Genomic DNA, 27,084 nt, shown 5'->3' with positions numbered 1-27,084 from the left:
AACAAACACTGCAGATCGCAAATGTGATGTCCTTATCAGAAACTTTGAAGAATTTCCACACCGCTGACATGATCGGCCTTTGTTTGGTAGCGCCGTGATAAGGGCTACATCGATCCAGATTGAAATCAGAGCCCTGAGGGGCGGGGCGAGGCGGTATATATTTTCAGCTCATATTTTCGTCCTTTTTTCTCTTTCGGCCGAAAATTTTCGGCGGCCGAAATTTCGGTGCATCCCTAATCCAAACAAAGATCACAGCATAGCCATAGCGCATCTCACAGCAATACTCAATCGTGTTTTGAATTTTTCAGTGTTGTGAACGAATCGGTTGAGTCAAAGATTCAATGACTCGCTTAAAGGGATACTCCAGCTGTGGGAAGATGAATGTGTATTTAATAGTGGTCATTTATGTAGTAGAAATGTGAAATTATTTTTGAATTTGAAGCATTCTAGACTGAGAAAAGGCAAAAAAATTATTTTTTACTCATGTGGCTGAAAGACAACAACTCCCAGAATGCACTTGCTTTGCCGCACTTACGAGGCCACTCCCAAACCACGATTATGCCGGGTGTCCAAACTGTGTACATTACGTCTTAGTAACAAAAAGAAATACAAAACAAATCCTCACTTTACACTAAGCCATCCATTTATCCCTGCAGGCTTTGGCTGGCGTTTATCTTTGGGATCCTGAAATAAGTTTCCAGGACCCCCCTGTCCATGTGTGGTACAAAACTTGGGTGCTCAGTTACACATGCTAGCGGTGCAGTTTCATCAGCGGATTCAGCGATCTCATGCAGAAGAAAATGGCATCGCTGAAATTCGCGACAGCAATAGGACTCTCTATCTGTTTGCATAGACGCACAGCGAGAGCACTGACACCACCAGTTCGCCCCAGCCCGAGTCTGGCCGGGCTCTTCCTCCTGACCGCCAAGCAGGTCTTGCTCCCCTGCTGCAGCAGCTGCTCCGGCCGCCTCTTGTTCCTCCATCTCCCGCTACTGTTCGTCGCTGTATTGCGGCTCGTATAGGTAGCCGCGAGCATCCGATTCACACAAAAGATTTTAGAAATCCCCATCTGTCATTACTTCAAAACTTTCTTCCGCTATCGTGATTAGACTATTATACAAAGTTTTACAGAGCAAGAGCCTGTTAGCTTAGCTTAAAGATGGCTGACACTATCTTTACATTCTATGAGTAAGATCCCGCCTCATATGGGCGTGGTGAAAACATGCGGAACTAGCTACTAATACTGGCTGTAGTTTAAAGCCTCTGTCCCAAAAATCCTCCGATGACGAAAAATGATGATTTTTGCGTCATTGGAGGATTTTTTCCAGACTAAAAATGAAATTTTCTCTCATATCATGGGGATATGAGGGGGGGAAGCAGGGTAATTCGAAAATACTACTGGTTTTCTACTGATACAAAGCTTAATGCTACATCCTGGAGTATCCCTTTAATGAAACCGCTTATGCTAATAACCTGCATTTGTGCTCACTATCGACAAACCAATCAAATTTGTTCAAAACTTTTTTTTTTAAATCAGTCCAAACACATTTTAATTTTTATTCAGGAGTTATGTATATACAAAACTATAACTTTTTATGACAGTAGTTTAGTGATAAAAAAAATGTGCCCAAAAAATTATTTTTTCCATTTTTTCCCCCTTCCATCGTAGCCTACTCGCGCCCCCCGGGAGAGTGTCCGCGCCCCCCCGGTTGAGAACCACTGTCTTAGGAAAATTGATGTCTGTAGATCATCAAGATTAAAAAGGGAACAACGAAGGGGTGAATTCGAGCACTGGCATCCCCTGCCAGCCTTTGACACATGTGTATGCAAAACAAAACAAAATACTTCTCTTTTAATTATAACAAAGTTTATTGAAAATATAATATCAATTAATAATCAATACAATGCAGTCAATAAACTTCCGTCATTCAACGACAAACTAAACAGTGAGATGATTAGATATAGTAACCAAAATAAGCCTATAACACATGAGAGGACGGTATGTGTGTGTGTGTATATGTGTGTGTGAGAGGACAAAATGGCGGACGTGACTCTCATGGAGTGTACGTCAAGCGAGATTTCCGGCCAGAGAGTATGGCTGTGAATGTGGGCGGAGTGAAGCCGGTTAATGGCGTCTGCCCGTGTGCAGCGTGTCTTTCGCTTGTACGTCTTGTTTGTGTGTGTGTGGTTAGTACGACAGAGAGAGAGAGAGAAAGTGGCGGCCCCGAAGCCGGTTTCGCGATCGTGCAGATGTAGGTACATTTGCACCAGCTTGCTAATAACTCTGCACATCAACATGTTCATGTCGACTGATTTTGACTCACTGAACAACATAAAAGGTTGTTCCTAAAACTTCACCCCAGTGAGCCGTTACAAACCATCGTAACGAACACAAAAACACCTTTTTGGCCAGATTTTGTTCTAAATTATGTCCCACCCATTCATTATTTAATTTCAAAGGAAGTATATCGAGGGCTTTAGGGGGGAATTCCCTCCCCATTTTCAGAAATGAATTTCAGGCCCTGAGTGGTAAGGTTTCTCTCCAGTATGAATTCTCTCATGTGTTTTCAGGTGTTCTGACAGAGTGAAACTCTTTTCACAGTGTGAGCACTTGTATGGTTTCTCTCCTGTATGAATTCTCTCGTGTGTTTTCAGGTTTACTGAATGAGAGAAACTCTTTCCACAGTGTGAGCACTTGTAAGGTTTCTCTCCAGTATGAATTCTCTCGTGTTTTTTCAGGTTTTGTGAACAAGTAAAACTCTTTCCACAGTGTGAGCACTTGTAAGGTTTCTCTCCCGTATGAATTCTCTCATGTGATTTCAGTTTTTGTGAACAAGTAAAACTCTTTCCACAGTGTGAGCACTTGTATGGTTTCTCTCCAGTATGAATTCGCTTGTGTGTTTTCAGGTTTAATGAATGAGAGAAACTCTTTCCACAGTGTGAGCACTTGTAAGGTTTCTCTCCAGTATGAATTCTCTCGTGTTTTTTCAGGTTTTGTGAACAAGTAAAACTCTTTCCACAGTGTGAGCACTTGTAAGGTTTCTCTCCCGTATGAATTCTCTCATGTGATTTCAGTTTTTGTGAACAAGTAAAACTCTTTCCACAGTGTGAGCACTTGTAAGGTTTCTCTCCAGTATGAATTCTCTCATGTTTTTTCAGGTTTTGTGAACAAGTAAAACTCTTTCCACAGTGTGAGCACTTGTAAGGTTTCTCTCCAGTATGAATTCGCTCGTGTTTTTTCAGGTTTTGTGAACAAGTAAAACTCTTTCCACAGTGTGAGCACTTGTATGGTTTCTCTCCGGTATGAATTCTCTTGTGTGTTTTCAGGGTATCTGACTGAGTGAAACTCTTTCCACAGTGTGAGCACTTGTATGGTTTCTCTCCAGTATGAATTCGCTCGTGTTTTTTCAGGTTTTGTGAACAAGTAAAACTCTTTCCACAGTGTGAGCACTTGTATGGTTTCTCTCCTGTATGAATTCTATCGTGTGATTTCAGGTTTTGTGGCCGAGTGAAACTCTTTCCATAGTGTGAGCACTTGTAAGGTTTCTCTCCTGTATGAATTCTCTCATGTGATTTCAAGTGTTCTGACTGAGAGAAACTGTTTTCACAGTGTGAGCACTTGTATGGTTTCTCTCCAGTATGGATTCTCTCGTGTTTTTTCAGGTTTTGTGACACACTGAAACTCTTTTCACAGTGTGAGCACTTGTAAGGTTTCTCTCCAGTATGAATTCTCTCATGTGTTTTCAGGTGTGCTAACTGAGTGAAAGTCTTTCCACAGTGTGAGCACTTGTATGGTTTCTCTCCAGTATGAATTCTCTTGTGTGATTTCAGGTATTCTGAGCAAGTGAAACTCTTTCCACAGTGTGAGCACTTGTAAGGTTTCTCTCCAGTATGAATTATTTGGTGTTGTTTCAAGCTGCCGGCTGTAATAAAGAACTTCCCACATTTAAAGCACATATGAGCCGCCACACTGGTATGTATTTTCTGGTGCTCTTTAAAATAAGACAGCTGTGAAAATCTCTTTCCACAAAATGAACACTTGTAAGGCTTCTCATTTGTGTGAGTTTTCAGATGTCGTTTTAGGTACTGTGTCAGAGCGAATGTTTTACCACACTTATCACATTCAAATGGCTTTTCTTCAGAGTGACAAAAGAGATGATTCTTGAGACTGGTTGCATACGCAAATCTTTTTCCACACTGATGGCACGTGTAAGGTTTCTCTCCAGTATGAACTCTCATGTGTTTACTAAGTTTGCTTTTACTTGTGAAACATGTTCCACACTGAGAGCAGGTGAAAGATTTCTTGGCTGTTCGAGGATTTTTATGTGAGAAATTGTCTTCTGTCTTTGAGCCACTTAAAGATTTTTCTCCAGTTATGAAACCATGTTGTTCCTCCTCTAATTCCTGCAGCTCTTCACATTCTTCTCTTAATTCCATCAGCTCTACAATAAAAACAATTAGTTTTAATTAGTTAAAAAAAAAATGTACACCTTAATTATGCAGAACAAAATTATTTTTTAAGGTGTCATTTAAGTCAGATAAATATGCAATGAAATAACCCAATCTTCTGTGGTAAAAAAAAAAATGCATCTACTCAGGTGTCTTGCATCACACCAATATCTTTATTCGCCAGCCCAGCACACCGCTAGGTGACGTAGTTTAGTGACAGCAAGTAAAGTTGATCCTGCACTGTTTCACCAGACTCACACACTTCAACAATTTTAGTTTGTCTTTTTTTGTGTTTAAAACGTCATTTGTATTTAAGGTTAGATAAACAGGGAGTTTTGATTCTGATTGCATAAGTTCATGCTTTGATGACAGGTGTTAGACATCCGGTGTGGCCAAATCATTTTCCACATTCACACGCAGTAATTTTCACTCACATTTGCTTGCACACTAGAAACCTGTTTTTACATTGTTGCATGAAGTTTTTTCAGCAAATGAGCTCAACCTTGCTAACAGTGTCAAATTTGATATATAAAAGCACCTTGAGCTGACCTCACAATTGCACAGATACTTACCCCGCAATGCTTGATGTCGGCCGGCAATGCCATACCTGCAATGATGCGCAATTCCAGGAACAGAACCGAACAATGTTCTTGCATGCCGTGATGCCACGAGGGGGGAGTTTTAATCTTATGCAGTTCATTTTCACTGTTTTGATCATTTATTTCACATTCTGTCACTCTTCTCACCAACCTGTCTCATGTATATATGTGTTAGATTAGATTTATGTTTAGAAGAGCAAAAAAGGTTGTCTATATTCAAAGATGAATGACTGTGGTATATTTTGATGAATAATCTCATCCCTGTTTCTAAAAGATTTAGCTTCAAAGCTGTACCTAAATACGTGTGATATTATTTTCAATAAGCCATGAGAATAATATCACTCCAATAAGTTAATTAATCATAATTAAATTATTAAAGCTAATTCCTTACAGTAGGAATTAGCTTTAATAATTAATAATGGGAGTATTGTGAGAAATTGTTGATACGTTGCATTACGATTTTAATAGTGGAGAATTTATTCCGACAAATTATCTAGTTATTTTACATTTTTATCTCATTTATAATGGTTGTTGAACACGACTAATTCCATTACCTAATAATTTACAATAAGGACAGTTTAATTTAGTCAAATACCCTTACATATAATTGTGTGAGAATGAGGGCACTTTCAACTGTTTTATTTTCTCCCTTGGTTCGGTTTGTTTAGGCATATATGAACACGGCAATCGCGTTTGGATATGCACCAAAACAATCAGTCTAAGACCACCTGAATGAGGTGGTCTCGGACCGATTGCAAACAAACTTTTGCAAGAGCGGTTCGCTTGTGGTGAGAATGAAATCTGATCCAGCGAATCCATGAACATACCTGATGGCTCTTTGGAGAAGACATTTGAAGGTTAGCACCTCACAGTATTTCATCATCAAATCACATAAATAACCTAGATAGTTGCATGTTTAAACTAGGATATGATTTATGATTCCTGAGGTAATTTTAGTATGATTGCTTCTCTCATATAGCGGCAAAACACAGATAGGACGACGTCAGCAAATTTGACAGATTACAAAAAATATAATAATTACGTGGCTTCTCTCTGCTTTCAATGCTGAAGTAATGAAAAAGCAAAAAATGATGGACAAAAATAACCATGCCACAAATTTTAAATTGCATTTAATTCCTGTGTCGGATAAAGTGTATTTACTCTGTCTGGAACGTGCATTCTGCACAATGCAATGCGGTGATGTTTTGCATGAGCTTGACATAAACAACACATGAAAATGTGTTACGGTTGACAACATTCTTACCTGTATATCAATGGATGCGCTAAATCCCAGAACAGTTCACAAACATCCTGACCAATAAGGGGACAGTTTGCTTACATATTACTTATATTGACACAGTTTTGGTCCATTTTGAAATGTTGCCTTGTGAATGCGAACTGAAGAAAATACAAATGTATCATTGTGACAATTTTAGCTCCTGTTTTGTAACAAACCAAATGAGCAAAATGTCTGAAAACGCCCTATAAAAGTTATATATGCATAATATTTTTTCTGTTATTTTTGTATACATTTTGAAAGGGATGTGAAAACTTCTAAAACAAAAGGGAGTGCAAACTTCTGCACTTAACTGTATAAGCTATGTAGTTTATGAAAATGTATATTTTATTTTGATTTTTGTTTTCATGCTTTAACCACATTTTTAGCTTTTTTTGATCAACAAATTCTGTGTAGCCTATTCTATCCATATGATGTCATATTGCACGTGTAATTATCAAATGACTTGTCAAGGCAGGTACATATTTTAACACAAAATTCACAACATTTAAGTGCTTGTACTGCATAAAAATTGCTGATTTACCTCAGTGCTCATGAGGAAATGAACATTAACTGTGACAGTAAAACATGCCAAGCACATGATGTCATTGCCATGGTAACCAGATACTATTCAGATTATTTACTGAAAATGAGAACGTATCATCACATCAATGTGCAATGCGACAAAATTGCTTCTATTTTTCTATTATTGCAAACAATAGCAGAGACAATAGCAAGAAATTGCATGAAAACAATCAGTGAGCCAACCAGGCAGAAACCAGGACATAAAAAAATATACTTACAAATAAAATACAAATGTCACAAATTATGTAAAACACATTGAATGCATACCAACCTGAGCGCATAAAATTTCAGCTCTTCTTCTTGTGTTTTCTGGTGGTTCACAAAACAACTTCTGGTGAATTTCAGCCACCTGCTGGACAGGACTGTTTAAAGTACCTACAGTTGAAGTTTACATACACTTAGGTTGAAGTAATTAAAACAACATTTTTTTAACCATTCCACATATTTTCTATTAGCAAATAATAGTTTTGGCAAGTCATTTAGGACATCTACTTTGTGCATGACATGAGTCATTTTTCACAATTCCAGTGGGTCAGAAGTTACATACACCATGTTAACTGTGCCTTTAAGCAGATTGGAAAATTCCAGAAAATTATGTCAAGCTTTTAGACAATTAGCTTCTGATAGGAGGTCTAATGATTTGGAGATGTACCTGTGGAGGTGCGTGCGCTGCTGAAGACCCGAGACTCTGCCTTCAGAGCAGGTGACAAGGCGGCCCTAAGAACAGCAAGGCCCAAACTGTCCTGGGCCATCAGAGAGGCAAAGCGTGCACGTGCCCAGAGAATCCAGTCACTTCCAGGACAGTGGTGACACGCAGCGCATGTAGCAGGGCATCCAGGCCATCACCAGCTACAGAACAACATCAATTACCTGTGACAAAGATGCCTCCCTTCCAGATGTGCTGAACGACTTCTACGCTCGGTTTGAGGTGCAGAACAACGTGGTGCCGTGGAAGACCATCCCTTTTCCCAATGACCAAGTGCTCTGTCTTACCACGGCTGATGTCAGGAATACTCTACATAGAGTCCTGGCAGAGTGCTCAGACGATGTGCAGACCAGATGGCAGATGTTCTTACTGACATCTTCAACATCTCTGAGCAGCGCCGTTGTTCCACCACCATCATCCCCATGCCAAAGAAGTCTTCAGTGTCCTGCCTCAACGACTATCATCCCGTCACACTCACACCCACCATCATGAAGTGCTTCGAGAGGCTTGTCATGAGGCACATTAAGACCCAGCTGCCCCCCTCACTAGACCCACTGCAGTTCACATATCATCCAAACAATTAAACAGATGACCCATCACCACCACCCTCCACATCTGGCTCTCACCCACCTAGATAAAAACGACTCATACATTTGAATGCGGTTCATAGACTTCAGCTCAGCATTCAACACAATAATTCCTCAGCACCTGATTGGAAAGCTGAACCTGCTGGGCCTGGACAACTCCCTCTGCAACTAGATCCTGGACTTCCTGACTGGGAGACCTCAGTCAGTCCGGATCGGGAATACATCTCCTCCACCACCACACTGAGCACAGGGGCCCCCCAGGACTGTGTGCTCAGTCCACTGCTTTTCACTCTGCTGACTCACGACTGTGCAGCAATGCCCAGCTCGAACCACATAATCAAGTTTGCCGATGAAACAACCGTGGTGGGTCTCATCAGCAAGAACATACAGAGAGGAGGTGCAGCGGCTAACGGACAAGTGTAGAGCCAACAACTTGTCTCTGAATGTGGAAAACAAATTAGATGGTTGTTGACTTTAGGAGAACAAAGAGTGACCGCTTTCTGCTGAACATCGACTGCTCCTCTGTGGAGATCGTCAAGAGCACCAAATTCCTTGGTGTTCACCTGGCGGAGAACCTCACCTGGTCCCTCAACACCAGCTCTGTTACCAAGAAAGCCCAGCAGCATCTCTACTTTCTTTGAGGGCTGAGAAAGGCACATCTCTCATCCCCCATCTTCACCACATTCTATTGAGGGACTATTGAGAGCATCCTGAGCAGCTGCATCACAGCATGGTTTGGGACTTGCACCATTTCGGACCACAAAGCCCTGAGATTTTTGCACATGTCCAGAGTGGAGGAACGTTGTCTCATTTCACTGTGTACTGTACCAACTGTATATGGCTGAACGACAATAAAAACCACTTGACTTGATTAATGGCAACCCCACCAAATACTAACAAAGTGTATGTAAATGTCTGACCCACTGGGAATATGATGAAAAAAATAAAAGCTGAAATAAATCATTCTCTCTACTATTATTCTGACATTTCACATATTAAAATAAAATAGTTGAGTTTATGATAAAATTGTGAGTTTAAATGTATTTGGCTAAGGTGTATGTAAACTTCTGAATTCAACTGTTGAAAAACAGAGCACAGGCATGTGTAGAATAACAAAATGTTTTGGTATTCCATTAGTGTTGTCACACGGTTAACCGAATGTCGACTATCCGTGAACATCGCTATTAGTTAGCTTGAAAAAATAATCTCTAGAGAAGAGAATGTTTTAAATACCATTACTATCAGAGATGCGATAATAGATGCAGAGTAGATACAACTAATTTCATAGTATTTTAGCTGGTGGAAGCGCAATCTCCATGAAATGCAACGGAAACGAATACCAACTATTTTGTTAAATAAACATTGTTCTCAAGTAGCCTAATAGTTCAAGTAAACAATCAATAATAAAGAAGAAAGAAATTACAAGCAACAGAACAAATAAAAACAATAGAACAAAAGTCAAAATTAAGAAAAACTGTGCTTTAACAGTATGGAGTATTTAATAAACCCTCAGAAATTGAAAAAGTAAAAGTTTGTAATTAAGTGATTCTAAACTCAGCAAAAAAGAAATTATTATTATTTTCAGGAAACTTAACATGTAAATATTTGTATGAACATAAAATACAGTCAGTATCTGGTGTGGCCACCAGCTGCATTAAGTACTGCAGTGCATCTCCTCCTCATGGACTGCACCAGATTTGCCAGTTCTTGCTGTAAGGTGTTACCCCACTCTTCCACCAAGGCACTTGCAAGTTCCAGGACATTTCTGGGTGGAATGGTCCAAGACATCACCCTCAGATCCAACGGGTCCCAGACGTGCTCATTGTGATTGAGGTCCAGGCTTTTTCTGGCCATGGCTGAACACTGACACTCCTGTCTTGCAGGAAATCATGCACAGAACGAGCAGTATGGCTGGTGGCATTGTCATGCTGGAGGGACATGTCAGGATTAGCCTGCTGGTAGGGTTCCCCATGAGAGAGGAGGATATTTTCCCTGTAACACACAGCATTAAGATTGCCTACAATGATAACAAGCTCAGTCCAATGATGCTGTGACACACCACTCAAGACCATGATGGAACCTCCACCTCTAAATTGATCCTGCTCCACAGTAGAGACCTCAGTATAACCCTCATTACTTTGACGATAAACGTGAGTCTGACCATCACCCCTGGTGAGACAAAACCATGACTCGTCAGTGAAGAGCACTTTTTGCAAGTCCTGTCTGGTCCAGCGAAAGTGAGTTTGTGCCCAGAAGCAACGTTGTTGCCAGTGATGTCTGGTCAGGACCTGCCTTACAACAGACCTATAAGCCCTCAGTCCAGCCTCTCTCAGCCTATTGCGGACAGTCGGAGCACCGATGGAGGGATTGCGTGTTCCTGGTAACTCAGGCAATTGTTTTTGCCATCCTGTGCCTGTCCCGCAGGTGTGATATTCAGATGTACCGATCCTGTGCAGGTGTTGTTACACGTGGTCTGCCACTGCGAGGACCATCAGCTGTCCTTCCTGTCTCCCTTTAGCACTGTATTAGGTGTCTCACACTGCGGGTATTGCAATTTATTGCCTTGGCCACATCTGCAGTCCTCATGCCTCCATGCAGCATGCCAAAGGCAGTTTCACGCAGATGAGCAGGGACCCTGGAGATCTTTTCTTTGGTCAGTAGAAAGTTCTATTTAGTGTCTGTGGAGCGGAGGGGGGCAGGGCCGGTCGGAATATCGCGCGCCCGGTCCCCAATCAGCCTGATGAGGCGCGCGAGGGATAAAGGCGGCCGGTGACGATTGTTCGAGAGAGAGAGAATTACGGACATGTCCGTCATGTGTGTTTATGTTTGTGCTTTGAGTTTTATTAAATATGATTTATGTTAACTAGCCGGTTCTCGCCTCCTCCTTGCCCATCCTTTAACTGTTTTACAGTGTCCTAAGTTTTTATAACTGTGACTACCATCTGTAAGCTGTTAGTGTCTTATAGACCGTTCCATAAATGCATGTTCATTAATTGTTTATGGTTCATTGAACAAGCATGGAAACATTGTTTAAACCCTTTACAATAAAGATTTGTACATTTATTTGGATTTTTATCAAAATATCTTTAAATTACAGTCTCCTGAAAAAGGGACATTTCTTTTTTGCTAAGTTTACTAGTTTTTTTTGGACCTGAAGAATGTCCCAAGGTGTGTTGACTGTGGTACAAGCAGAGGAATTGACTTTGGCCTCAGGGTGTGCATTATGTTTCAGTAATTTAATGGGCTGGAGTCAATTATTCCTCACTTAAATCAGTTTTTAACTAGATGATTTTTTGACATTAGTACTTTTAAACCGATTAAAATTATCAACATTTTTCTAAAAATGATCCATTATATAAAATAAGTGAATACAGTGAGTGGTCTTTAACAGACTATGTTTATATTCAGAACTCAATTATAATATTAAAACTCAACTGCCAAAATAAACACACCCCTCCCTTCAGTGCTCCTTTGGAAAGCCCCCCCCAAATTCATGCAAGCAAGAAGGTTTTACGCTCACCAGCTCCAGACACTCATGTCTACTGCTACTAAATCTAACATCACAACAACAGCATATATGGGTTCAGTGAAACAAAGCAATATTTATGTTACCCACCTATCAAAAAAAGAGAGCAACTTCTGCATCTGTCTTCATGCCTTTTACTCTCTGAGGTCTCTCCACTGCTGAAAAGCCTCGCCGATGTTGACGCGGCTCCTAGCCCTCGACTTATCATAATCCTTCTTTTTTAGTTTATACTCATCTGACCTTTTTCTCTTGGTCGGTTTCTCGGCCACTTGTCCTCCTTGGAGTTTAGAAAGTTCACATCAACCAGATTTGCCATCTAATTAATTTCCCTCTCGCTCTGCCCCCACTCCACATCCTGTGCACATGCAAGAACCACCCCCTGTTGCTGATTGGCTTGAGATATTTATAGAATTTGGCAAAAAGTGTATTGGATTAGAATTACTAAGTACACCTTTAAGATTCTCGTTATCTGTGTTGTTTCTCTCTCTACTCTCCTTTTTAACCTATTAATGAGATCGTTCAATGGTTGTCCTGTGATCAAATACAAGGAAACGCCCCTGATTTATACAATCAATACTGCATTTCATGATAATAATGATTTAGATATATTTACCCCAGTCACCATTCACAGTGAAAATTCAATTTTAATTTTGTTTTCTAAACAATTTAAGTAAATGGTGCCACCTCAAAAACAAACCTGAAGGAATAAAATAATCATCATCATCGCTCAGTTGTTCCTCTGCTGTGCTTTCATCATCACTCTGTTGTACCACAGCTGTGGTTTCTCCTCTCATCTTCATCAGGTTCCTGCAGTCCAGCAGCTTCACTGAACACATCTTCACTGGTGTCTGCAGCATCTGCTGTTCTCCAGCATGAATCACATCCACCTGCTCTCTCATGATGAACATCTGAACACAAAAACATCATCATTATTATGGACTGACATTTATCAAACTCTAAAAGATTATTATATGTGATTATACAGAAGAACAGGTCTGTTAAACAAATTATATTTATTTTGGGGGTCTACTAGAATAGGTTTATATTCTTTAATGTTCAAAAAACACATTGTTTTTCATACTGTACATTTATTTTCCCTGCTCTTCATACTCTAGCTGAAATGCTCTGATTTACCTCCTGTCTCTTTAAAGCCCCCCTTTCTGAAAAGCCCAGTCTGCTCTGATTGGTCAGCTGGCCTTCTCTGTTGTGATTGGTCAACCGTGTAGAGCATGTGTTGGAAATGTAACGCCCCTTATCATGAGGTTCAGCTCCCGAGTCTTGCTGAGCAGCTGTAAACACTATTGTAACTATGGCACCAGTGGCGTCGATAATGAAAGTTTGGAAGAACTAGCTGATGACCAGAACCACCTTCCCAAGCAGGACGTTTCACAGAGGTAAGTTTTACTTTTGTAGCTTTCTTACAAGTACAATGTCGATATTCTGACCTGACAAAGATTCAAGTAAAAGACATGAAGTGCATCTACATCAGTCATCTTTTTCTGAAATGGGTGTAGCCGAACCTTTTTCACCCGAGATATGAACAAAGAACAGAGGCTTACTCACAGTTAGTGATCAACTTAGCCATGGACTACCATGAATAACAAAACTACTTCAACACAATAACATTAGGTATCAGGTTAGCAGAGACCTACAGCTGTGAACTGGGTGTACACCGTTGTTACAACACAAAACTCCTCATTTGAACTCTCGATAGCAGACAAATCCACAAATAATCAAGCATACTTACAGGTTGTTATCCTGAAGTGCCAGATTGTCCCAAAATAGTGGGAACTGAACCAACTTTCTTGGGTAAAAGACTAAAAAAAATCTAGCAAAATAATTTTTTTTAAATGTTGGCCCCCCCCCAACCAAAGATTTCCCTATTCGACTAGTAGTCGATAGTTTAAGCCATTAGTCAACTAGTCACACGTTTATGATATTATTTGAATTACTTAAATATATATTTTGGGGGCATCAGAAAATGGTTTAAGTTCCAGGGCTGAGAAAGAATGTTATAAGTAACATTGTAATGTAGAACAGTGTTAGCAAAGAAATACCAAACCATAATAACGAGCCTTTAAAATATTTATTTTACAAGCGCATGCATGATGCGAGCAGCAGTGACACCGGCAAAAGATGTAATGATTATGTGTCAGGAAAACCAGCAAGGAGACGGTCTGAACATTTTGTTAATTTAGAGAAAAATGCACATTAGGGTTGTGCCGACAGTTTATGATCTCGAGAATCGACGATGGTCACAGTGATCGCATATAGCTGATACCTTTGACCGTGTCAAGCTTCTTTTCCCATGTATTAAATTATTATTATTATTAGGCTATTATTATCAAATTAATATTACATATAATTTGCCAGTAGACACACACTTAATGAAACACTCTTTATTATATTATTAAGAACAGATGATAGAAAAGAATCTATGCCCATGTCTGCTTGTACGGAGGTGAGCAGTCTTGTGGAACACCCGCCATGTAAAGGGTTCTTACTCTTTCTTTATTTCTGTATTCTGATTTTTTTTTGTTGCAAGAACAGTATCATCTATGAGAATGCTGTAAATGACCTCAGATATCTAAGTCAGGAGGTAGGTTGAGTTCAGTTCACTTCATTTCCACAGAGCAGTTCATTTTGAAAGCAACTCTGCAGCCTGTAAAAAATTAAAAAATATATAAAATAAAAAATATATTTTTTAAAAAGGTCACCTCGAACCATGGTTTATATTTCAGTGATTATTATCATCATTATAATTATTATGTTTACATTTAGAAATTTACAAAAGTCATTTTCCACATTCTTGCCTGATGGTAAATGTTTATATATATATATATATATATATATATATATATATATATATATATATATATATATATACAGTGAGGAAAATAAGTATTTGAACACCCTGCTATTTTGCAAGTTCTCCCACTTAGAAATCATGGAGGGGTCTGAAATTGTCATCGTAGGTGCATGTCCACTGTGAGAGACATAATCTAAAAAAAAATCCAGAAATCACAATGTATGATTTTTTAACTATTTATTTGTATGATACAGCTGCAAATAAGTATTTGAACACCTGTCTATCAGCTAGAATTCTGACCCTCAAAGACCTGTTAGTCTGCCTTTAAAATGTCCACCTCCACTCCATTTATTATCCTAAATTAGATGCACCCGTTTGAGTTCGTTAGCTGCATAAAGACACCTGTCCACCCCATACAATCAGTAAGAATCCAACTACTAACATGGCCAAGACCAAAGAGCTGTCCAAAGACACTAGAGACAAAATTGCACACCTCCACAAGGCTGGAAAGGGCTACGGGGAAATTGCCAAGCAGCTTGGTGAAAAAAGGTCCACTGTTGGAGCATCCATCCATCCATCCATCTTCAACCGCTTATCCGAAGTCGGGTCGCGGGGGCAGCTGCTCCAGCAGGGGGCCCCAAACTTCCCTATCCCGAGCCACATTAACCAGCTCTGACTGGGCGACCCCGAGGCGTTCCCAGGCCAGTGTGGAGATGTAATCTCTCCACCTAGTCCTGGGTCTTCCCCGAGGCCTCCTCCCAGCTGGACGTGCCTGAAACACCTCCCTAGGGAGGCGGCCAGGGGGCATCCTTACCAGATGCCCAAACCACCTCAACTGACTCCTTTCAACGCAAAGGAGCAGCGGCTCTACTCCGAGCTCCTCACGGATGACTGAGCTCCTCACCCTATCTCTAAGGGAGAAGCCCACCACCCTTCTGAGGAAGCCCATTTCGGTCGCTTGTACTCGCGACCTAGTTCTTTCGGTCATGACCCAACCTTCATGACCATAGGTGAGGGTAGGAACAAAAATTGACCGGTAGATCGAGAGCTTTGCCTTTCGGCTCAGCTCTCTTTCGCGTGACAACGGTGCGATAGAGCGAGTGCAATACCGCCCCTGCTGCCCCGATTCTCCGGCCAACCTCCCGCTCCATTGTCCCTCACTCGTGAACAAGACCCCGAGGTACTTGAACTCCTTCACTTGGGGCAAAACCTCATTCCCTACCTGGAGTAAGCACTCCATCGGTTTCCTGCTGAGAACCATGGCCTCAGATTTAGAGGTGCTAATCCTCATCCCAGCTGCTTCACACTCGACTGCCAAGCGATCCAGTGAGAGCTGAAGGTCACGGACCGATGATGACATGAAGACAACATCATCTGCAAAAAGCAGCGATGAGATCCCCAGCCCACCGAACCGCACACCTTCCCCACCCGACTACGCCTCGATATCCTGTCCATGAATATCACAAACAGGATTGGTTACAAAGCGCAGCCTTGGCGGAGACCAACCCCCACATGGAATGAACTCGACTTTGTGCCGAGGACCCGGACACAGCCCTCGCTTTGGACGTACAGGGATTGGATCGCCCTAAGAAGGGACCCCCCACCCCGTACTCACGCAGCACCTCCCACAGTCTCTCCGGGGGACCCGGTCATACGCCTTCTCCAGATCCACAAAACACATGTAGACCGGATGGGCATACTCCCAGGCCCCCTCCAGAATCCTTGCGAGAGTAAAGATCTGGTCCGTCGTTCCACGGCCAGGACGAAAACCGCATTGTTCCTCTTCAATCTGAGGTTCGACAATCGGCCGAACCCTCCTCTCCAGCACCTTGGAGTAAACTTTACCAGGGAGGCTGAGAAGTGTGATACCCCTGTAGTTGGCACACACTCTCTGATCCCCCTTTTTGAAGAGGGGAACCACCCCTCTTCAAACTCTGTTTGACAGTTCTGCCACTCCTTAGGCACTGTCCCAGATTTCCACGCAATGTTGAAGAGGCGTGTCATCCATGACACCCCCTCCACATCCAGAGCTTTCAGCATTTCTGGTCGGATCTCATCAATCCCCGGGGCTTTGCCACTGCGGAGTTGTTTGACTACCTCAGTGACCTCCCCCAGGGAAATAGAATCTGATCCCCCATCATCCTCCGGCTCTGCCTCTACCATAGAGGGCGTGTTGGGATTTAGGAGTTCTTCAAAGTGTTCCTTCCACCGCCCAATAACCTCCTCGGTTGAGGTCAACAGCGTCCCATCTTTGCTGTATACAGCTTGAATGGTTCCCCGTTTCCCCCTCCTCTGTTGGAGCAATCATTAGAAAATGGAAGAAGCTAAACATGACTGTCAATCTCCCTCGGACTGGGGCTCCATGCAAGATCTCACCTTGTGGGGTCTCAATGATCCTAAGAAAGGTGAGAAATCAGCCCAGAACTACACGGGAGGAGCTGGTCAATGACCTGAAAAGAGCTGGGACCACCGTTTCCAAGGTTACTGTTGGTAATACACTAAGACGTCATGGTTTGAAATCATGCATGGCACGGAAGGTTCCCCTGCTTAAACCAGCACATGTCAAGGCCCGTCTTAAGTTTGCCAATGACCATTTGGATGATCCAGAGGAGTCATGGGAGAAAGTCATGTGGTCAGATGAGACCAAAATAGAACTTTTTGGTCATAATTCCACTAACCGTGTTTGGAGGTAGAAGAATGATGAGTACCATCCCAAGAACACCATCCCTACTGTGAAGCATGGGGGTGGTAGCATCATGGTTTGGGGGTGTTTTTCTGCACATGGGACAGGGCGACTGCACTGTATTAAGGAGAGGATGACCGGGGCCATGTATTGCGAGATTTTGGGGAACAACCTCCTTCCCTCAGTTAGAGCATTGAAGATGGGTCGAGGCTGGGTCTTCCAACATGACAATGACCCGAAGCACACAGCCAGGATAACCAAGGAGTGGCTCTGTAAGAAGCATATCAAGGTTCTGGTGTGGCCTAGACAGTCTCCAGACCTAAACCCAATAGAGAATCTTTGGAGGGAGCTCATACTCCGTGTTTCTCAGCGACAGCCCAGAAACCTGACTGATCTAGAGAAGATCTGTGTGGAGGAGTGGGCCAAAATCCCTCCTGCAGTGTGTGCAAACCTGGTGAAAAACTAGAGGAAACGTTTCACCTCTGTAATTGCAAACAAAGGCTACTGTACCAAATATTAACATTGATTTTCTCAGGTGTTCAAATACTTATTTGCAGCTGTATCATACAAATAAATAGTTAAAAAATCATACATTGTGATTTCTGGATTTTTTTTTAGATTATGTCTCTCACAGTGGACATGCACCTACGATGACAATTTCAGACCCCTCCATGATTTCTAAGTGGGAGAACTTGCAAAATAGCAGGGTGTTCAAATACTTATTTTCCTCACTGTATATATATATATATATATATATATATATATATATATATACACACTCACCTAAAGGATTATTAGTAACGCCATACTAATACTGTGTTTGAACCCCTTTCGCCTTCAGAACTGCCTTAATTCTACGTGGCACTGATTCAACAAGGTGCTGAAAGCATTCTTTAGAAATGTTGGCCCATATTGATAGGATAGCATCTAGCAGTTGATGGAGATTTGTGGGATGCACATCCAGGGCACGAAGCTCCCGTTCCACCACATCCCAAAGATGCTCTATTGGGTTGAGATCTGGTGACTGTGGGGGCCATTTTAGTACAGTGAACTCATTGTCATGTTCAAGAAACCAATTTGAAATGATTCGAGCTGTGACATGGTGCATTATCCTGCTGGAAGTAGCCATCAGAGGATGGGTACATGGTGGCCATAAAGGGATGGACATGGTCAGAAACAATGCTCAGGTAGGCCGTGGCATTTAAACGATGCCCAATTGGCACTAAGGGGCCTAAAGTGTGCCAAGAAAACATCCCCCACACCATTACACCACCACCACCAGCCTGCACAGTGGTAACAAGGCATGATGGATCCATGTTCTCATTCTGTTTACGCCAAATTCTGACTCTACCATCTGAATGTCTCAACAGAAATCGAGACTCATCAGACCAGGCAACATTTTCCAGTCTTCAACTGTCCAATTTTGGTGAGCTCTTGCAAATTGTAGCCTCTTTTTCCTATTTGTAGTGGAGATGAGTGTTACCCGGTGGGGTCTTCTGCTGTTGTAGCCCATCCGCCTCAAGGTTGTGCATGTTGTGGCTTCACAAATGCTTTGCTGCATACCTCGGTTGTAACGAGTGGTTATTTCAGTCAAAGTTGCTCTTCTATCAGCTTGAATCAGTTGGCCCATTCTCCTCTGACCTCTAGCATCAACAAGGCATTTTCGCCCACAGGACTGCCACATACTGGATGTTTTTCCCTTTTCACACCATTCTTTGTAAATCCCAGTAACTGAGCAGATTGTGAAATACTCAGACAGGCCCGTCTGGCACCAACAACCATGCCACACTCAAAATTGCTTAAATCACCTTTCTTTCCCATTCTGACATTCAGTTTGGAGTTCAGGAGATTGTCTTGACCAGGACCACACCCCTAAATGCATTGAAGCAACTGCCATGTGATTGGTTGATTAGATAATTGCATTAATGAGAAATTGAACAGGTGTTCCTAATAATCCATAAGGTGAGTGTATATATAGGGCTTTGATATATATAAATATATATAAATATATATATATATAGTGAGGAAAATAAGTATTTGAACACCCTGCTATTTTGCAGGTTCTCCCACTTAGAAATCATGGAGGGGTCTGAAATTGTCATCGTAGGTGCATGTCCACTGTGAGAGACATAATCTAAAAAAAAAAAATCCAGAAATCACAATGTATGATTTTTTAACTATTTATTTGTATGATACAGCTGCAAATAAGTATTTGAACACCTGAGATAATCAATGTTAATATTTGGTACAGTAGCCTTTGTTTGCAATCACAGAGGTCAAACGTTTCCTGTAGTTTTTCACCAGGCTTGCACACACTGCAGGAGGGATTTTGGCCCACTCCTCCACACAGATCTTCTCTAGATCAGTCAGGTTTCTGGGCTGTCGCTGAGAAACACGGAGTTTGAGCTCCCTCCAAAGATTCTCTATTGGGTTTAGGTCTGGAGACTGGCTAGGCCATGCCAGAACCTTGATATGCTTCTTACAGAGCCACTCCTTGGTTATCCTGGCCGTGTGCTTCGGGTCATTGTCATGTTGGAAGACCCAGCCTCGACCCATCTTCAATGCTCTAACTGAGGGAAGGAGGTTGTTCCCCACAATCTCGCAATACATGGCCCCGGTCATCCTCTCCTTAATACAGTGCAGTCGCCCTGTCCCATGTGCAGAAAAACACCCCCAAAGCATGATGCTACCACCCCCATGCTTCACAGTAGGGATGGTGTTCTTGGGATGGTACTCATCATTCTTCTTCCTCCAAACACGAAGTGGAATTATGACCAAAAGGTTCATCTGACCACATGACTTTCTCCCATGACTCCTCTGGATCATCCAAATGGTCATTGGCAAACTTAAGACGGGCCTTGACATGTGCTGGTTTAAGCAGGGGAACCTTCCGTGCCATGCATGATTTCAAACCATGACGTCTTAGTGTATTACCAACAGTAACTTTGGAAACGGTGGTCCCAGCTCTTTTCAGGTCATTGACCAGCTCCTCCCGTGTAGTTCTGGGCTGATTTCTCACCTTTCTTAGGATCATTGAGACCCCACGAGGTGAGATCTTGCATGGAGCCCCAGTCCGAGGGAGATTGACAGTCATGTTTAGCTTTTTCCATTTTCTAATGTTCGCTCCAACAGTGGACCTTTTTTTCACCAAGCTGCTTGGCAATTTCCCCGTAGCCCTTTCCAGCCTTGTGGAGGTGTACAATTTTGTCTCTAGTGTCTTTGGACAGCTCTCTGGTCTTGGCCATGTTAGTAGTTGGATTCTTACTGATTGTATGGGGTGGACAGGTGTCTTTATGCAGCTAATGACCTCAAACAGGTGCATCTAATTTAGGATAATAAATGGAGTGGAGGTGGACATTTTAAAGGGTCAGAATTCTAGCTGATAGACAGGTGTTCAAATACTTATTTGCAGCTGTATCATACAAATAAATAGTTAAAAAATCATATATTGTGATTTCTGGATTTGTTTTTTAGATTGTGTCTCTCACAGTGGACATGCACCTACGATGACAATTTCAGACCCCTCCATGATTTCCAAGTGGGAGAACTTGCAAAATATCAGGGTGTTCAAATACTTATTTTCCTCACTGTATATATATCGAATTTGATACATTTTAGGCACAGACTGAATTCCCTCTAAACAATCCAGTATCGAAAAATGTCTTGTCGTTCGGTACCCAATTTCGATACCTAAGGGTTTCATCTCATCAACAATAAGCATGTAGCATGCTAGATGTGCCCAAATCTAAAAGTGCTGGTGATTGGCTGTGTTTAGACATCAAGGAAAAACAAATATTTTTATGCCGGTTATGTCCGGAGATGCGGTTCACACATGAGGCTGTAGTGTGTATGCGTCTCAAACCCCATACATGTGAAAGATGTGGAAAAGATCAAAAGTGTGGCAAAATTTCATCAGGCTCGATGCCAACAGCACGTGATGCAATATTCACGACAAGATAATTGCTGCCAAGACCGGCAACATGACAAATCTGATGAAGCACTTGACAGTGCACGGAATAAACTTAAGAGCAGAAAGTTGCTCCGTCTTCAACTGCAAGAAGACCGAGCCGGTGCAGTCATCCTCTCATCGTCCTCATGCCACAGAGCTTCCTTCAACATGCCAACCACACGAGTCCTCCAAAACTACTGATGAATGCAGCGCTGCTAAGACTGGGACTCCGACAGGTAAAGTTAATGTTTAGCAAACAAACCAACAAAATAAATCGGCTAACTTGTAGTGGTACATGCTTGTGTACATGTTAATTTAACGTTTCTGTGTGAGGTGACATAGTCCTATAAATTGGGACCTACGTAAGATTAGATATTGTTTGGATGTATGGCTGTAGATATCTAGCTAAATCGATGCTAAAAATGCTTTAAGGTTGACAGTAACTGATCAAGTTTAACTCACATTAAACTAACAATCTTGATAAGCCATACTTGTTATTAGGGTTGGCTGAATTAACAGTTTAGCTTCCTTGTTGTTTTTTCCTCTTCACATTAATGTTATAGCCTCTGGCCCTGCCAACCCTTGCATGAGGAGACCAGAAGGATCAGGAGATTCTTTGAGTCTATAGAAAAAAAATAAAACCAAAGTTTTTTTTAGGTAATGTGTAATGTACGTAATCTTGTTCAAAAAGATTTCATAAAATTGATATCGAAAAAAGTATAGTTTAGGAACCGGTATCGAAGTCAAGGTATCCGCATCACATTTTATATATATATATATATATATATATATATATATATTATTGTTTTGATCACTTGATTATTTTAATTGCTTTTTCATTGAGTTTGGAGTGCAGTTTGAATTTAGAAATGTATTTGATTTAAGTTTTTTGTTTTTAAATTTTTTTTATTTTCAATGTAAAATCACTAATGCAAGAATATTCAATGGACATTTTACATGCGCAAAGAGCTATATTACACACTAAAATAAAGGTAAAACCAACAAAACATAATAGGGCCTCTTTAATAAAAAATAAAAAATGTACATGGGTACAGGTTTTTTTTGTGGATATGAGTTAATTAGACACAATTTTACAGGTATGAATCTTTAACACAAGTATGTTTAAATGACAGTTTCGGGTTATTGTTACAGTGAGATTGCTCCTCACTGTTAGGAAAGAATGATGCTGTTATTAAAACACATTAAAGAGCAAAAACCTCTGACATTTCCAGCGGACTTTATTTAATAATTAGGGGTGCGCTGATCCGATATTCAGTCCGATACTGGCCAAAATCACTGGATCGGATATTGTAGGAGCCGGGGGATTATATTTCCATACGATCAGGGACTTAAACTGTCATACAAATGCTTAACACCTGAGCAACATGCCGTGAAGAGAGATGAGCATCACGCAGGGTTGCCAGGTTTTCAGAACAAAATCCCACGCATTTGCTGCTCAAAACTAGCCCTTTCAGGAGGACGAAAAACTCGGACTTGGCAACACTGGGGTCACGTGAACAGTAGCTAGAACGCGAGTGATAGATAGGTGAGACCTGTCAGCACTATCAGCATGTCAGCTGTGTTGAGTTATTTTAAACTCAAGAAAAAAAACCAAGCCGAGTGCAATTTATGTAACATAAGCTTTTCGAGAGGTGGTAGCAGCAACACCAGGAACTTGATTAAACACTTGTAGAAGCATCATGAAGCTGTTTGGAAAGTTTGGAGTGCATCTGGACTGTGATCTGTGTAATTCTTCCTCTCATCAGTCAAAACTTAATTTTGCGCTAACTGCAGTGCTGCTCTCACGCGCCATCATTAGTTTAATGTGATCTCATACGTTAAATGAGAACGAACCATGTTGTCGACTAAACGTTTCAGCCCTACATGTGACCAGTAACAAAACAAACTACATCAGACGATAATGAGCTTCTTTTAAAGTCATTAAAACACCAAAGAGATAAAAACAACATGCACAGAAAAATATAAATCTGTCAATGTAAAACACACAAAACACGTACCGATTTTAGCGCTCAAACGGTGTTGTGGATCTCAGGTCTTCTTATTCTTCTTTGGTTTCTGCAACTTCTGGTGAATTTCCGCCTTCTGCTGGACTGGAGTGTTGATGCGTCGAAATAGTTTTTTTTTTATTATTTATTTTTTTATTTATTTTTTTATTTTATTTAATTTTTTATTGCAATATAACAACAACAAAAATAATTTACATACAAGAGTACATATAACCATACAAGTCAAGGGTTAAAAAAATAAAAAAATTAAATAAAGGCATATTACAGAAAAAACTTATATTTATTAAATAGCTGTAAAGTTTTTCTTGCTTTTAAGTTTTTACTTTTAGATATTGTTTCTAAATATATTTTAACATCGATTTTAAATTGTTCAAAATTTGGCATTTTTCCACTCCATTTGACTTTATGAATATAATAACGGCAATTATAATAATTAAATCAAATACAAACAGAATATTTTTATCACCATCAAATGAAAAACATTTTAGCATAACATCAACTTCTTCAAAGTTAACAAGAATCATAGCTTTTCTTTGTAAATAATTATTGAGTTCTTTCCAAAACATTTGGATCTTGGGACACTCCAAAAATAAATGAAATTTGACAAAAAACACAAATATCTTCCATGTTCACTTTAAAACGTTGCTCCAAAAGTGGTTTAACTGGATAAACACGATGGAACATTTTATATGAAACCTCTTTCACTTTATTTGTGATGCAATACTTATGAGGTGTCATCCAAATTTTACTCCAATCAAAACGTTTTTTAAAATGAGAATTTCAGTCAGTAGTAATAGCAAGTATATTTTTAGATTGAAGAAGAGAACGCAAGAAAATATTATTACATCCAGAACTTGTGAAATCCTTGCCCTGCAGCTTGATACAAGCAGTAAATTCTTCAACTGTTTGTAAAGAATAATAATTATTACATTCTAATAGCCTCAAAATGTCCTTGGGGATGGCATGCAAAACCAAAAAATATTGGATAGGATCAACTGAAAAGTTATAAATATGAACAAATTCAGGATAATTGTATAAAACACCATCATTTTTGATCAACTGTTTAACCCAAATAATTCCCTTTTCAAACCAATTCTCAAAAAATATTGATTTGTTTCTAATCCTTATATATCTATTATTCCAAATGGTACATTTATGGGGGGAAAAATTATGACTATACATAAGAGTCCATGAAAGTAATGCTTGTTTGTGGAAACTTGCAAGTTTAATGGGTATTTTGTTAATATCATAATCACATTTCAATATGAACTCTATACCACCTACTTTTTTAAATATAGATTTAGGTATTGTATACCATATACTTTGCTTATTTTTAAAATTAATTTTGGAGCCATTTTATTTTAAATATCATGGTAGAGGTCTTAAAATCCAAAACATTCAATCCTCCTTCAGTTTTTGATCTACAAATATTTTCTTTTTTAATACAGTGTGATTTGTTCTTCCAAATAAATCTAAAAAGTTTGGTGTCTATCATTTTAATTAAAGAGGGGGGTACATCTAACACTTGAGCAATATAAACCAACCTAGATAAACCCTCAGTCTTAACCAGTAACACACGACCATTTAAAGAGATATCTCTCATCAGCCAAGAATTACGTTTTTTTTTTTTTCAAATGATTGAATGACAGGAGCGAAGTTTAACTCACTTCTGACTTCCATATTTTTAGCTATCTTGATCCCCAAATATTTGACAACTTCTTTCACTGGAATATCACATACTGCTGTAAAATTACAGGAACCTCGTGCCATAAGCTCACATTTATTAATATTCAGGGAAAGACCAGATACAGATGAAAAGAACTGCAGACACTTAATTGCTTTTTCAATTTCAGTATAGTTTCTTAAGAAAAGGGTGTCATCGGCTAATTGTGTGCATTTAATTTCTGCATCTTCTATTCTGATACCACGAAAAGTATCTTTCTTAATATGAATGGCCATAACTTGTGTAACCAACAAAAGCAATGGACTAATAGGGCAGCCCTGTCGAATCCCCCTTTTGATTTCCAAGCTATGAGAAGTTATGACAGTTTTACAGAGCGATTAATCTTATTATAGGGGTCTGATTACTTTTTGAAATTTGTCCCCAAAACCAAAAAATTCAAGGGTTTTAAAAATAAAGTCATGTTGTATTGTATCGAAGGCCTTGTAAAAATCAACAAACAGAATAAAACTATCTTCATTGATAATTTCATTATAATCTATGAGATCTAATACAAGTCTAATATTATTACAAATATGTCTTCCTTTTATAAAACTCGACTGCCCCTCATCAATAATAGTTTCTAATCCTGATTTTAGCCTTTCAGCGAATATGGAAGCAATAATTTTACTATCATTATTAATTAAGGTGATCGGTCGCCAATTATCTAGTAATAATAGGTCTTTATCAGGCTTTGGAATTAATGATATTAGACCTTGTGTCATGGAGGGTGGCAAAACATCCTGATCAATAGATTCTTTAACGACCATTAACAGAAATTCAACTAAATCATCTTGAAATATTTGTAAAAATTCAGCAGTTAAGCCATCATTTCCGGGGGACTTGTTTAATTTAAGTTTATTTATAGCTGTTCTAATCTCTAAAATGGATATTTCCTGATCACAAAAGTCTTTAAATTCTTCATCTATATTATGTTTTAGGGGTTTTAAAAATTCATCTATTTTGTCTACAGAACATGCACTGCTGGAATATAATTTACCATAAAGATTTGAGACATATTTTGAAATAGTAACAGGGTCCTGTGTTTCATGGCCATTAATATTAAGCTTTCTAATAGATGTATATTCTCCATTCCTTTTCTCCAGATTATAAAAGTGTCTGGAATTAGTTTCTCCTTCTTCTAACCAACGTCTTTGTGATCTAACAAATGTTTCTTTTGCTTTGATTATATATAATTTATCTAACTCAGCCTGCAGATTCATTAACAGATTAGAGTTCCTGTCATTAATATTATCAGTGATTTTACAAATAGCTCTAATAATTTCCTCTTCCTTTGATCTATTAGATTTTGCAACTTCTTTGCCTTTATTAACTGCACTAAGTCTAATCTGAAACTTCATAAACTCCCAGTTCTTACAGTATAAATTTGTCTGCTTAGCTTGATTCCAATATGTTTGTATTATTCTCTTAATTTCATGTTTAAAACTATCAATTTCCAATAATCTATTAATAAGTTTCCAATAGGTCTTAGAGCCTTTACATGAAGATACATCATTCCATATAATGAGAAGATAAATTATTTTGTGATCAGATAATATTGATGGTTCAATGGACACTCTACTTGTATTTTGTTCTAACGAATTAGAAATTAACCAAAAAATCAATTCTTGACTGTTTAGACCCATCCCCATTACTCCATGTGTACTCTTTCAAAAGTGGGTGTTTAAATCTCCATATATCAATTACCCCCAATTTATAACAAAATCCAGATAACTCTGAATAAGTTGCAGATGGTCTAATTGGAATAGGAATTCTATCCATCTTAACATCTGGGACAATATTAAAGTCCCCACCTAGAATCATTTCAACATCATGAAATCTTTCTCTAACCTTATTAATCTCATTTTCAATATCAGAGAACAAATCAACATTATATTTTTGAATATTTGAGGCATATACAGTACCTAACAAAAACATCTTCCCATCAATGGATACTGTTAGAATTATCCACCTACCCCCACTGTGAACTTTGCTACTAACAATTTTACCTTTAAATGAACCTTTTAGAATTGCAACTCCTGCTGAGTGATTACTTCCAAAAGAATGCCAAATTTCACTACCCCATTGAGACTTCCAAAAATTCACATCTGAAGAACAAGCATGAGTCTCTTGTAAGAAATAAAAATCTACAGTATATCTCTTACAAT

General features: G+C 39.7%; 2 protein-coding genes across 2 annotated transcripts in view; both read right to left on the bottom strand.

Moving 5' to 3' along the window:
* The window catches only part of LOC127624967 (zinc finger protein 883-like), a 212,482-nt gene extending 189,254 nt beyond the window's left edge, over positions 1-23,228 (bottom strand). The window contains exon 1 of the mRNA XM_052099959.1: positions 23,188-23,228. The gene's annotated coding sequence lies outside the window, so the exon portion shown is untranslated. The remainder of the gene's footprint in view (positions 1-23,187) is intronic.
* LOC127624949 (zinc finger protein 271-like) overlaps positions 1,915-27,084 on the bottom strand; it is a 120,913-nt gene continuing 95,743 nt past the window's right edge. The window contains exon 3 of the mRNA XM_052099903.1: positions 1,915-4,442. Within this exon, the coding sequence (XP_051955863.1) occupies positions 2,503-4,442 (1,940 nt within the window). The 3' untranslated portion in view covers positions 1,915-2,502. The remainder of the gene's footprint in view (positions 4,443-27,084) is intronic.

Source organism: Xyrauchen texanus, chromosome 31 (genome assembly GCF_025860055.1).
Source record: "Xyrauchen texanus isolate HMW12.3.18 chromosome 31, RBS_HiC_50CHRs, whole genome shotgun sequence".
Classification (NCBI taxonomy): Eukaryota; Metazoa; Chordata; class Actinopteri; order Cypriniformes; family Catostomidae; genus Xyrauchen; species Xyrauchen texanus.
The sequence above is the reverse complement of the archived record's forward strand: the minus strand, read 5'-3'. Positions and strand labels throughout refer to the sequence as shown.